We start from the raw sequence: 14994 nt of genomic DNA on the forward strand, positions 1-14994 counted from the left end.
TCCTCCTCGCCTCGCGCCTCCTCCTCCTCTCCTCCTCCCTGTTCTCCTCCCTCCTCTCCTCCCTCTCCTCCTCCCTGTTCTCCTCCCTCCTCTCCTCCTCCATGTTCTCCTCCCTGTTCTCCTCCTCGCCTCGCGCCTTCTCCTCTCCTCCCTCCTCTCCTCCCTCTCCTCCTCCCTCCTCTCCTCCCTCCTCTCCTCCCTGTTCTCCTCCTCGCCTCGCGCCTTCTCCTCTCCTCCCTCCTCTCCTCCCTCTCCTCCTCCCTCCTCTCCTCCCTCCTCTCCTCCCTGTTCTCCTCCGCGCCTCCTCCTCCTCCTCTCCTCCCTGTTCTCCTCCCCGTTCTCCTCCTCGCCTCGCGCCTCCTCCTCCTCCTCCTCCTCCTCCTCCTCCTCCTCCTCCTCTCAGGACTACCAGACGTGGCTGGACCTGCGGGAGCTGGAGACCAAGCTCCTCGAGCGCTACATCACCCACGAGAGCGACGACAGCCGCTGGCAGATATTCGCCCGCGACCACACCCTGCCGTACCCGGCCCACCTGGTGGCCCCGGCCCCCGCGCCCGCCTCTGACGAGGAGGCCGGGGAGGACGCGGACATGCAGGGGCTCACCGAGAGGGTCAGCATCCTCTGAGAGACCCCAGAGAGAGAGAGAGAGAGAGAGAGAGGACTCTGGACATGCTGGCTGACCCAGGAAGGAGGAGGGAGAGCTGATGATGGACGAGCCTTTTAGCGAATAGCAAACTTTATAAACCGTGCCTTACGTTAGGACGGCGAATCCAATTCCTCTCCTCGGGCCTCGGCCTCTATGTCTTAAATGTTCAGGGGGGGGGGGTCGACGGTGGCTCGGGCAGGCAGAGCAGTCGTCTGGTAATCCGGAGGTTCCCCTGTTCGATTCCCGCTCCTCTCGGGGCAGCGCGTCGAAGTGTCCTTGAGCAAGACGCTTAACCCCCGCCTAACTGCTCCCGGTGAGCAGGTGGGCACCTCGCGCGGTCGCCTCCGCCGCCCGTCGGTGTGTGAACATGTGAGTGAACGGGTCAAATGTGAGAGAGAACAGATTGTAAAGCGCTTTGGATAAAAGCTGCTATATAAACCCACCATTTTACCATTTTACGTTCCTCCCTCCTCACGTCCCTCTTGCTCACCCCTCCTTTCCTCCTCTTCGCCCTCACAGCTCTCCTCCGACTCTCGTGACGGTTTAGGTTGCTGCTCCCGTCTCGCCCGCGTGGCGTAGTAGGGACATTCTGACGACGGTGAACCGCGTGCCGTCTGGCGCGCCAGGAGCGTGGCTGGCTGGAGAGCGGCGTTTGGGGTGGAAACGGTTTGACTCACGACTGTAAATCAAGAAGGTTCCTCGTCGCGGGAGAAGAAACTCTCCTTGGCGGACGCCCCCCAAAGCCTTCAGGACGAGCAACAAATCACCCCCTCCTCCCTACTCCCCCGATAATACAGGGATTACGATAAGAAATGTGTGTATGCGTGTGTTTATAGGCCAGGGGGAGTTCAAATGACACTGAACCAAATAGGATTTGTTTTTCTTCCCACTTCACGAGGTCAGCCATCCATCCGTCAGCCCCTCGCCTCCGTCTCTAAAGAGCAGCTTCTCTCTCTCTCTCTCTCTCTCTCTCACTCCAGCGAGAGAACCCAGAGGGGGTTCTAAGATGTCCTTTAAGTGCCTGTAATTGCCCCCAGGATCGTGCGCGAGAAGTCTTCACGACGAGTGCCTTTTCATAAACGCACGACGTCTGACTCCGATAACCGGAAGAAGCGTCGCTCCGACAATGGCTTCCTGCGACGAGACACGCGGCAGCGGCGTTCATCCTTTTTTAATCACACGCCGAGCGAGCGGTGGGTGAAAAGCCGCGCGACGAGGGAACACATCTGCGTTTTTATTTTTGTATCGAATCCTCTCGAAGTGTCTCTCCTACGGGGGCCGCAGGCGACGCCGCCGCTTATTATCCGTCACGGAGGACACAAACGGAACCACTCTGTTACGCTGCATCGGCCACGGTGGCTCCTCGCGTTAACGCGGACGCTTGCTCACCGTGTGTTTCGTCATCTTCAGGCCGTCGAGCCGCTCTCGAGCTGCCTACTCAAACAGCTGTCGCTAGGTGTTGCTATGGTTGCCGGCGTCGCGTGTCATCGGCACGACGTCCGCGCGCGCAAGCGGGATCTTCTGGACTCTATTCCAAACCGAAGACGGCGTACGAATGACGACTCCTTGGCCGCTTGGCGATACAAGACACTGCGATGAATGGAGACGCTCCTTGAAGAAGGTTATTCGATGGGCGTTCCCCTCCCTATGAAGTACAATGTATTTGGATGGACGGGCGGGGGTTAGTGAGCTTGGGACAGGGGGGGGGGGGGGTGTAGCCTTTGTAATGATTACTGATTATTGATTATTTTGAAGCTGCCATGTCGATACGTTGCATGTTTATGTGAAGTAGATTTATTTAGATATGATACGGAGCGTAGTTATGAAGGCCTGGTATATATAGCCTGATGTTAATGTAGTGCACTGTATGTGTAGAGAATGTATAACACATGAATGGATGATCCTAGCATTTGTAACAGATAATACAGACCTTGAACAATATGCTTCTTTTTGCTTCATTCATTGATTCATAAACAGACATGAATTACAGATTCAGATTATTTTATTGTCACAGTTTTTTTTTAAATGTACACACATTCAGAAAAACGTGAGATGCTTGTTTTTCCCGGCTCCTCAACAATAGACAACAATATACAACGATCTATACAAACTAGGGCTGTCCCCGACTAAGGATTTGGATAGTCGACTATGATTGGCCAAAATGTCGACTATTAGTCAAAAAAAATTATGGAAAATATATATATATTTTTGTATCATTCCATTTGGGCTGTGGGGGGGGGGGGCTTAATGTCTGAAGGAGTCGACTGAAGGCTCCTTGTCCTCTGCAAAAGCATGCAATTGGTCCACTGATGGATACATCTTGATATTGTCTAGTCTAGTGTGTTCATTAGATGGGTGAAATCCTCTTTCAGTGCCTCTGTGCCTGTTTTCGTAGGCAGTTAGCCTTTTTTTTTATCTACTTTTTTCTCCCATTTTCTATTTTTCTCCCATCCCAATTTCGTATTGTCCAATTCTACCCTCCCCTGTCTCGAACGTTGTTAGACCATGCCTCCCACAGGTCGGCTGCAATGTGGACGAAGCCTTGCATCACGTGTCCCCTCCGGTACTCGAGGAGGCAGCCGTCGCATCTTTTCACCTGTACAGCGCGATCTCTCAGCAGCGAGGTTCTGCGTGGGAGGGTCACTGTCCACCTGTAGGAGTCGCTGTCCACAGCGTCCGATCCCCACCCACCAGCTTCCCACCCCCTAACACTGCCAATTGCGTTAGTATGAACGACCAGCCAAGCTGGTAGCAATGCCGAGAGCTGGGCTCGAACCCAGCATCTCCTGCATTAGTGGCGAGCGCCTTGCCCACTGCGCCACTTAGCCGCCCTGATGGATACATCTTGATATTTGTCTAGTCTAGTGTGTTCATTAGACGGGTGAAATCCTCTTTCAGTGCCTCTGTGCCTGTTTTCGTAGGCAGTTAGCCTCTGGTATGCGCGCCATTAGCGTTAGCCACGCTTCTAGGCCTCTTTTCTTTTGGAAAGAATGATAAAAAAACATATATCGATTTTTTTATAAATATCTTTTATTTTATTTTTTCGACTAAGAGGTTGGCAGTCGACTACGGCTCCTTTCGACCGATTAGTTGACTAATCGACTAATAGGGGTCAGCCCTAATACAAACTATGCAATACAAGGTAAAAAACTGTGGATAAATAACAATTATTCTACAGTGTAAATAGCATCAGTGTGTGCGTGTAATAAGTGTGCTTGTGTGGTCTGTAAGTCACTTAACACATTCAGGGCCATTGGGGGCTGTCTAATATCACTCTAGATGGCCAGCATTTCAAAATAGACTTGCATAGTTTGTGAGGCTGTTTGTAGAGCTAAATCTATACTTTATAGTATTGCTATCTGTCCATTCTCATTGTCAATTGAGACCATAAACCATCCCTTCAAAATGGCTTAAAGAAATAATTTCTTCATCAATACGTTCTCATTTTATAGCCTCGTGAATATAAGCGTTATATGGGATTTGGACTAGTATATTTCCTGGAAGGCGAGATACAGGGCGCTAAGCTAATAACATTAAATCGAACAGCGTTTCGGCACTACAGAAGCTAGAGCTAAAACGCAAAATGCATATTGTCGGTATTGATGGTCCACCATGAATGCATGATTAGCAATAACCGCGTTAGCCTCAGTAGCCACATTCGCTGATCGGGTGGATGGCTATCATAACAAGGCCTGATCAGCGTGTAATTTATGTGAAAAATATCTTACCGTGGGCCGGTTGGATCCCCCAAAGGATTTCCCAGTTATCGATCGCCATCTGGTAGATCGATATGTCCATTGGCTGATGATATATTCCTTTACTGCATAGTGAATTCGGCGTCGCAAAAGGTATTCCAAGCTACAGGCTGCACATATAGGATCCAGCTGACTGGAAACTCCATTGAAAGTAAAAAAAAAAAAAAAAAAGTGCACCGTTCTGCCACAGGGCACACTGCATTATCGAGACAGCGCCCCTAAGAGGATCTGGCCGGTAATGCACTTTTCAGAAGAGTAGGGTACTTCTGCAGTGCCGCTCGGTGACCTTGAGTAGGTTATTAAAATGGAATAAAAGCCAAAACATTTCAGACATGTCCCTGGATGGCCCTCTAGCGTTGGATTCGAAACACTGACATCTCTGTGGCTGGGCGCCAATGTGGTCCGGGTGGGTGGGGTCTTTCAGGAAACCTGTATGCCTTGCTCACGCACCACACGCACCGCTCCGGGAAAGAGGAGGGATGACGCACAAAAAGGAGGGGATGATTAATGCGGTAACGCAACACAAATAGTCTCCTCCCTGTTCGTATGATCGCCTCCTCATTACTATGGAGAAACACTTTCTCTTCATAAATTCAACTCCTGTATTCTCAGCTTCAGACATATTGTGTTTCCAGGCAAAAGGTCATTCCTTGTCACTTTCATAATCAGACATGATCTATATAAGGCATAACTATTATTAACATGTTGGATACCATTATATAGAAGATTATGACATTTAGAAACATGCCTTAGAACTGTTTAAAGAAAGACTGTTGTTACAGCGTTTGGAAGCTGTGAGGTGGAATATCAAAGGCCCGACCAAGTCTGCCGGTCATGCTGCAACAAATTGGTCGGCTTTTGTCAAATAAATCGACAAGAAATGTGCCACAGAAAGCAGGGAGTGTATGAACGCAAACAAGAAAGTACCTGTACAGAGAGAGAGAATGAATGTTTCCCCTGTGATTGATAAACGGAACATTCACATTTTGAAGTATAATTTTTAGGTACTTGTACTGTATTTTAATTTTAGGGAACTTTTAACTTTTACTCCACTACATTTATCTGAACCCATCAGTTACTACTAGTTACTTTGAAGAAAACGATTTTGCATAGAATTAGGCAAGAATTGATGAAGATTATGTGCTTTCAAATTTGAAGCCTGTGAACTTCAAGAGGACGTAATCAGAGCTGCATAACTGGACCACATACCACTTTAACATAACCTTTAATCAGAGCAGCATAACTGGACCACATACCACTTTAACATGACCTTTAATCAGAGCAGCATAACTGGACCACACACCACTTTAACATAACCTTTAATCAGAGCAGCATAACTGGACCACATACCACTTTAACATCACCTTTAATCAGAGCAGCATAACTGGACCACATACCACTTTAACATAACCTTTAATCAGAGCAGCATAACTGGACCACATACCACTTTAACATAACCTTTAATCAGAGCAGCATAACTGGACCACATACCACTTTAACATAACCTTTAATCAGAGCAGCATAACTGGACCACATACCACTTTAACATAACCTTTAATCAGAGCAGCATAACTGGACCACATACCACTTTAACATCACCTTTAATCAGAGCAGCATAACTGGACCACATACCACTTTAACATGACCTTTAATCAGAGCTGCATAACTGGACCACATACCACTTTAACACAACCTTTAATCAGAGCAGCATAACTGGACCACATACCACTTTAACATGACCTTTAATCAGAGCAGCATAACTGGACCACATACCACTTTAACATCACCTTTAATCAGAGCAGCATAACTGGACCACATACCACTTTAACATCACCTTTAATCAGAGCAGCATGACTGGACCACATACCACTTTAACATGACCTTTAATCAGAGCAGCATAACTGGACCACATACCACTTTAACATAACCTTTAATCAGAGCAGCATAACTGGACCACATACCACTTTAACATAACCTTTAATCAGAGCAGCATAACTGGACCACATACCACTTTAACCATTAGAGGTCAATGGTTTGAGGACTGAATGCTCCCAAGCACTGGAATACACAAACATCATGTAGATCGCATACTTTTACTTTAGATACTTAAGTACATTCAATATCAAACACTTTTACTTAAGTAGTATTTTGAATGGAGGACTTTTACCAGAGTACTCATTTATCACAATGTGATATTATGGTGTTGCTATGGATGATAGACGGATGGAGAATAGAACAAGCTAATATTAAATAAAATAAGGAAAAAGAGGGACAGTGAGAGAGCATTTTTGGCAGCCACAGCCATCAATAATTTCCCCTCTGACTGTCGTTAGCTTTTAAACTATGCCATTTTACCCCGACGTTTCATTATGAGCTCTCCATTCCGATTAGCATCCAGGGCGTTCAGCAGAGACACTTATCCAGAGTGATGTGCTTATTACGAGGGCAAGGAAGTAATCACTCATGTCTGTGAGTGCCGGTAACAATCAACACCTGGATCTTCCATCGTACAGGATTTAGGCCACATGATTGCAGCGATATCAACACAGCCTGCAGTACTCAATGGGATAATAAGCACACACATAATACTGTCCCACCTCCACCAACAGTTATATGATTCAAAGAAGTGCAATTATCTTTTACACCCCCCTGTTTATATTAATGTTATTTATGCCCCACCCCTGTTTTATATTTAATACTGTGTTTAGGGCTGTTTTTATTTTTTTACTAGCACCTGGGGTTGCATTTTAAAATTGCGTTGTAACAACTGTAACAATGACAATAAAGATCTATTCTTATTCTTATTCTATTCTAATCACGCACGCACACACACAGAGAGTGATAGATGAATTTTGTGTATAGACCTATAGCAAATAATAATAATAATAATATGAACCTGTATCATATAGGACTTCCACCATACCACACACCCTGGCATAGAGACACAATGATATCTCAGAGAACCAACCTACCTAATGCGATGAGAAAATATTTCACCATATCGCTGGTCATGTCTCCCCATAAAGCTGGATCTGTAACGTTCTTGAACCAGTCCTCCTGCATTTATAGACCTGGGGAGTGAGGTTCCACTGTGATTTATAGACCTGGGGAGTGAGGTTCCACTGTGATTTATAGACCTGGGGAGTGAGGTTCCACTGTGATTTATAGACCTGGGGAGTGAGGTTCCACTGTGATTTATAGACCTGGGGAGTGAGGTTCCACTGTGATTTATAGACCTGGGGAGTGAGGTTCCACCTGTGATTTATAGACCTGGGGAGTGAGGTTCCACCTGTGATTTATAGACCTGGGGAGTGAGGTTCCACTGTGATCTATAGACCTGGGGAGTGAGGTTCCACTGTGATCTATAGACCTGGGGAGTGAGGTTCCACTGTGATCTATAGACCTGGGGAGTGAGGTTCCACCTGTGATTTATAGACCTGGGGAGTGAGGTTCCACTGTGATCTATAGACCTGGGGAGTGAGGTTCCACTGTGATCTATAGACCTGGGGAGTGAGGTTCCACCTGTGATCTATAGACCTGGGGAGTGAGGTTCCACCTGTGATCTATAGACCTGGGGAGTAAGGTTCCACTGTGATCTATAGACCTGGGGAGTGAGGTTCCACTGTGATTTATAGACCTGGGGAGTGAGGTTCCACTGTGATCTATAGACCTGGGGAGTGAGGTTCCACTGTGATCTATAGACCTGGGGAGTGAGGTTCCACTGTGATTTATAGACCTGGGGAGTGAGGTTCCACTGTGATTTATAGACCTGGGGAGTGAGGTTCCACTGTGATCTATAGACCTGGGGAGTGAGGTTCCACTGTGATCTATAGACCTGGGGAGTGAGGTTCCACTGTGATCTATAGACCTGGGGAGTGAGGTTCCACTGTGATCTATAGACCTGGGGAGTGAGGTTCCACTGTGATTTATAGACCTGGGGAGTGAGGTTCCTCTGTGATCTATAGACCTGGGGAGTGAGGTTCCACTGTGATCTATAGACCTGGGGAGTGAGGTTCCACTGTGATCTATAGACCTGGGGAGTGAGGTTCCACCTGTGATTTATAGACCTGGGGAGTGAGGTTCCACTGTGATCTATAGACCTGGGGAGTGAGGTTCCACTGTGATTTATAGACCTGGGGAGTGAGGTTCCACTGTGATCTATAGACCTGGGGAGTGAGGTTCCACCTGTGATCTATAGACCTGGGGAGTGAGGTTCTACTGTGATCTATAGACCTGGGGAGTGAGGTTCCACTGTGATCTATAGACCTGGGGAGTGAGGTTCCACCTGTGATCTATAGACCTGGGGAGTGAGGTTCCACTGTGATCTATAGACCTGGGGAGTGAGGTTCCACTGTGATCTATAGACCTGGGGAGTGAGGTTCCACTGTGATTTATAGACCTGGGGAGTGAGGTTCCACTGTGATTTATATACCTGGGGAGTGAGGTTCCACCTGTGATCTATAGACCTGGGGAGTGAGGTTCCACCTGTGATTTATAGACCTGGGGAGTGAGGTTCCACTGTGATCTATAGACCTGGGGAGTGAGGTTCCACCTGTGATTTATAGACCTGGGGAGTGAGGTTCCACTGTGATCTATAGACCTGGGGAGTGAGGTTCCACTGTGATGTATAGACCTGGGGAGTGAGGTTCCACTGTGATCTATAGACCTGGGGAGTGAGGTTCCACCTGTGATTTATAGACCTGGGGAGTGAGGTTCCACTGTGATTTATAGACCTGGGGAGTGAGGTTCCACTGTGATCTATAGACCTGGGGAGTGAGGTTCCACCTGTGATCTATAGACCTGGGGAGTGAGGTTCCACTGTGATTTATAGACCTGGGGAGTGAGGTTCCACCTGTGATTTATAGACCTGGGGAGTGAGGTTCCACCTGTGATTTATAGACCTGGGGAGTGAGGTTCCACTGTGATTTATAGACCTGGGGAGTGAGGTTCCACTTGTGATCTATAGACCTGGGGAGTGAGGTTCCACCTGTGATCTATAGACCTGGGGAGTGAGGTTCCACTGTGATCTATAGACCTGGGGAGTGAGGTTCCACCTGTGGTTTATAGACCTGGAGAGTGAGGTTCTACCTGTGATTTATAGACCTGGGGAGTGAGGTTCCACCTGTGATCTATAGACCTGGGGAGTGAGGTTCCACTGTGATTTATAGACCTGGGGAGTGAGGTTCCACTGTGATTTATAGACCTGGGGAGTGAGGTTCCACTGTGATCAATAGACCTGGGGAGTGAGGTTCCACTGTGATCTATAGACCTGGAGAGTGAGGTTCCACTGTGATTTATAGACCTGGGGAGTGAGGTTCCACTGTGATCTATAGACCTGGGGAGTGAGGTTCCACCTGTGATTTATAGACCTGGGGAGTGAGGTTCCACTGTGATTTAAAGACCTGGGGAGTGAGGTTCTACTGTGATTTATAGACCTGGGGAGTGAGGTTCCGCTGTGATTTAAAGACCTGGGGAGTGAGGTTCTACTGTGATCTATAGACCTGGGGAGTGAGGTTCCACTGTGATCTATAGACCTGGGGAGTGAGGTTCCACTGTGATCTATAGACCTGGGGAGTGAGGTTCCACTGTGATTTATAGACCTGGGGAGTGAGGTTCCACTGTGATTTATAGACCTGGGGAGTGAGGTTCCACTGTGATTTATAGACCTGGGGAGTGAGGTTCCACTGTGATCTATAGACCTGGAGAGTGAGGTTCCACTGTGATTTATAGACCTGGGGAGTGAGGTTCCACCTGTGATTTAAAGACCTGGGGAGTGAGGTTCCACTGTGATCTATAGACCTGGGGAGTGAGGTTCCACCTGTGATCTATAGACCTGGGGAGTGAGGTTCCACTGTGATTTATAGACCTGGGGAGTGAGGTTCCACTGTGATCTATAGACCTGGGGAGTGAGGTTCCACTGTGATTTATAGACCTGGGGAGTGAGGTTCCACCTGTGATCTATAGACCTGGGGAGTGAGGTTCCACCTGTGATTTATAGACCTGGGGAGTGAGGTTCCACCTGTGATTTATAGACCTGGGGAGTGAGGTTCCACTGTGATTTATAGACCTGGGGAGTGAGGTTCTACTGTGATCTATAGACCTGGGGAGTGAGGTTCCACCTGTGATTTATAGACCTGGGGAGTGAGGTTCCACTGTGATCTATAGATCTGGGGAGTGAGGTTCCACTGTGATCTATAGACCTGGGGAGTGAGGTTCCACTGTGATCTATATACCTGGGGAGTGAGGTTCCACTTGTGATTTATAGACCTAGAGAGTGAGGTTCCACCTGTGATTTATAGACCTGGGGAGTGAGGTTCCACTGTGATTTATAGACCTGGGGAGTGAGGTTCCACCTGTGATCTATAGACCTGGGGAGTGAGGTTCCACTGTGATTTATAGACCTGGGGAGTGAGGTTCCACCTGTGATCTATAGACCTGGGGAGTGAGGTTCCACTGTGATTTATAGACCTGGGGAGTGAGGTTCCACCTGTGATTTAAAGACCTGGGGAGTGAGGTTCCACTGTGATCTATAGACCTGGGGAGTGAGGTTCCACCTGTGATTTATAGACCTGGGGAGTGAGGTTCCACTGTGATTTATAGACCTGGGGAGTGAGGTTCCACTGTGATCTATAGACCTGGGGAGTGAGGTTCCACTGTGATTTATAGACCTGGGGAGTGAGGTTCCACTGTGATTTATAGACCCTGGGTGAGGTTAGAGATTAAAAAAAATCATCACTGAAGATCAAGATCTCGGATCAGGATCAGGCAAGATCAGGACGAGCACATTTGCGAGCGATTAAACTATATCTTAAATTATGGCTGTGTCTAATACACCCGTCGCTTATCAATGACTTGCTTGCCGTCAACATGTACGAAACGGATTTTTTTTCATCAGTACATTACCGTTTTATACCGTTTTGAATACGAGTATAGTTTCGGAGAGTTCTAGTAATTTCAGAGAAATTCCGCGAAAATAGCCATTTACGCCTAACGCCACACACACACACGTTGTGAAATCTCTGAAAAACAACTCTGATTAACCCAAAACTGGTAACATAGATTTCTTACCTCAGATCAGATGTTCTGCAAAAAGATGAATCCAATTCCTGATCGCCATTCAAAATATTGATTGTGTTTATTGAGCCAACGTTATAGTCCGAAACGCATAATCGAAAGCTGCTCCGAGTCTCGGCAGGGAATCTGGTAACAGACACTGCTTGCCAGAGATGGGAAAACCCTGGACCGGAGTTTTTCTCTGATGCACTTTTTCACTCAATCCAATCCAATGATGTGCATTACCATCCGGGAGACGATAGGGGGCGCTATTTGCCCTTTTCGAGCTCAGAGCCATTCCCAATGATAACGTCAGGCTGGAGGGATGAAAAATGAATGGATATCGCTAATAAAAGAAATAACGATTAAATAATGAGAAATCTCGTTATTGGCAACCAACGCATGGCGGCCAATAACGAGAAATCTCGTTGTTGGTAACCAATGTGTTAATGATGGGGGGGGGGGGGGGGGGGTGCTTTTGATGTTCTCAGTTCAATATCAGAAGTGAATGGTGAATGTTTGGTGTGTGTGTGTGTATGTGCGTGTCACGTGTGTGTGTGTGTGTGTGTGTGCGCTGCTCGCAGTCCGTGATGGAGGCGCTCCGTCACAGCGTTATAGGGAGGTGTAGTCTGACGTCACTTTCACACACAGTTTCCCGCGCGGTCCACCCGTATAGGGATTTATCATTGGGAAAATGTATTATCGGCTATTGTAATAATTCTGCCTCATGGACATTGGCAAGCTTTCCATTTTTGCACAAAATGAGTTCCCTTCTATCACTAACATTATTGTAATTTTTGGTTGGAAAAAAATTATACGTAATTATTTTACGATTAATTGTGAATTATTTCACGTTGAGCTATAGATTGTGGATGAATACACACAGAAAGGTGCACCATGCCAATGTGCATGCTTTATTTGTTTTAAACTAGACGATTTAGAAATGTCTCCATTGGAAATACATAGCAATTTCAAGAGAGGTGGACCGGCCAGAAACAACAATGACGTAACCACTACACCTCCCTATAGACGTGGAAATGATGGCGCTCTAAAAAAAACAAGTCAGGTAATCGGAGTATATGATTCCAATAGTGTATTATGTCTGTTGTTTTGACTCTTTTGGTTTCCTAATGTCGTCCTCTCAACTGTAAGGTCCAGTAACTTCCAACAGTGTAACTTCCTCGTATGAATCAGTATTTATATGGATGAAGAGTAATAAAAACCAATGCTTTTGCCCTTTGCTCGTCACAAAGAGAACAGTGTAAACGTCATAATCCAGCCTGCCCCCGGTTGTTACTCTGTATAGAGTACTGTTTACACTGTACGGATGTCCCCCAGTTAAAGGGTCAACTTCAGACTCAGTTCATAAAACTTTAGTTAAAATTTTTAATAAGAGAGAGAGAAAGAGAGAGAAATAGCACAGTATGAGGAGGTAGAAATATATATTCCTAGTGAATTATATGCCAATATTAAATCAATTTGATGCTTTGAAGGTACAACAATTGCATTTCCAATGAATATTAGAAAATACATTTGCAGAGTTTAAAATGACTTCCCTTAATCTTTTTTTTGTATCTACTTTTTCTCCCCATTTTTCTCCCATCCCACTTTCGTATTATCCAATTCTCCCCTCCCCTGTCTCGAACGTTGCTAGACCATGCCTCCCACAGGTCGGCTGCAATGTGGACGAAGCCTTGCATCACGTGTCCCCTCCGGTACTCGAGGAGGCAGCCGTCGCATCTTTTCACCTGTACAGCGCGATCTCTCAGTGGCGAGGAGTAACGCGTGGGAGGCTCACGCTGCCCCCGATACTTCCTGATTCTGCTGTACAGGCGCACCAACCGACCTGTAGGAGTCGCTGTCCACAACGTCCGATCCCCACCCACCGGCTTTCCCACCCCCTAACACTGCCAATTGTATTAGTATGAACGACCAGCCAAGCTGGAAGCAACGCCGAGAGCTGGGCTCGAACCCAGCATCTCCTGCGTTAGTGGCGACTGGCGAGCGCCTTGCCCACTGCGCCACTTAGCCGCCCGACTTCCCTTAATCTTAATATTATTTTGAAAATGTTATAACATCTTGTTGCAAAAAAATCAAATAAAGAAAAGATTATTCCGGTATAAATCACGGCCCACTTCAGGTCTTCTATCTGAACAAGATAACACATACAGATAATTGTGTTGGTTGAACAGATATAGATACAGATACAGTAGGAGCCGGTAAATACTTTATAATTACGGATTCATGTGAAACGAATACGTCTGAAACCAATCGCCCCCTCCAGCTTGAGAGTGTACATTACAATAAATATGGTTACATTAATAAACACTAGAATTTAAACATATACTACGAGTCAGTAAAGTATACAGTATACACAGGGGCAGTATACATAGAGTACCCTAACCGGCGTGATATACGTCATAATAATACGTGTATTCTGAAGAGTTTGCAGACTATGAAAGAAAGACCACTGGAGTGACTCATGCGTTCACACGCGTGCATCGTACCAAGTAGTCCTCCTTGTATTAGTCTTGTGAGAGGTGTACGAGAGGAGCTGATGTCTGTGGGCCGGAGATAGGATTGTCTGTGAGGGCACTTCACCTTCCTCTGTGGCTGAACGAGCACCTCTCCTCGCCCTCTCCTCGCCAACCCTCAACAGTCCTGGGTGCTCATTGATATGCGCGCTCTCTGTCTCTCTCTCTCTCTTGAATGAATGAATGACTTTTATTTATATACGCTTTGGATAAAAGATGTTCTCAGTACAATATCAGAAGGGAATGGTGAATGTTTGGTGTGTGTGTGTGTGTGTGTGTGTGTGTGTGTGTGTGTGTGTGTGTGTGTGTGCGTGCGTGCGTGCGTGCGTGCGTGTGTGCATGTGTGTGTGTGTGCATGTGCGTGCATGCGTTGCAGAATATATAAACATATATTTGCTACTACACAATAAATAAACGCTTTGACCTTTGTTGCAGAATATATAAACATATATTTGCTACTATACAATAAATAAACGCTTTGGATAAAAGAGAATATTATAAATGCACCATTCACATTACAAACACCATATTTTGGGTTTTCAGTAGTGCTGATAAAAAGCTGTTATATAAATGTAGTCCATTCCAAACTGTGCAGGCGGGTTAGATGGAACCAAGGATTGGATATGTGTTCATATTCACAGTATATAGAATTGTATAAATATATATAATATTTTACGAGAGTAATATAGAATAATATACCAATATAGGACACACGAATATGGACGTATAATGCAATCTATATGTAGATTAACAGAAAATTATTATTTTATTTTATAAATATTTTATAACGATCCCTAAAAATATTTTTTTTTAGAATGTGACAGTGATGGTACCTGAATGGTTTCTTGTCTAGAATTTTAATTGCTTGTTTGTATAGTGATTGAAGTGGTTTCAAAATGGTGGAATGTTTGATAATTGGACCAGGTTATCAAACAGTATGTAGTGGGGGGGGGGGGGGGGGGGGGGGGGGGGCTATGGAGGGCTTTGAAGGCATTTTGAAGTTTAT

The 14994-nt window shown here is 46.2% G+C and overlaps 1 protein-coding gene across 1 annotated transcript in view; it reads left to right on the plus strand.

Moving 5' to 3' along the window:
- Positions 1–2587, plus strand: part of prkd2 (protein kinase D2) — a 76541-nt gene extending 73954 nt beyond the window's left edge. The window contains exon 18 of the mRNA XM_084311688.1: positions 404–2587. Within this exon, the coding sequence (XP_084167814.1) occupies positions 404–625 (222 nt within the window). The 3' untranslated portion in view covers positions 626–2587. The remainder of the gene's footprint in view (positions 1–403) is intronic.
- Positions 2588–14994: the final 12407 nt, after the last annotated feature.

Source organism: Notolepis coatsorum (genome assembly GCF_963971535.1).
Source record: "Notolepis coatsorum genome assembly, chromosome: 1".
Taxonomy (NCBI): domain Eukaryota; kingdom Metazoa; phylum Chordata; class Actinopteri; order Aulopiformes; family Paralepididae; genus Notolepis; species Notolepis coatsorum.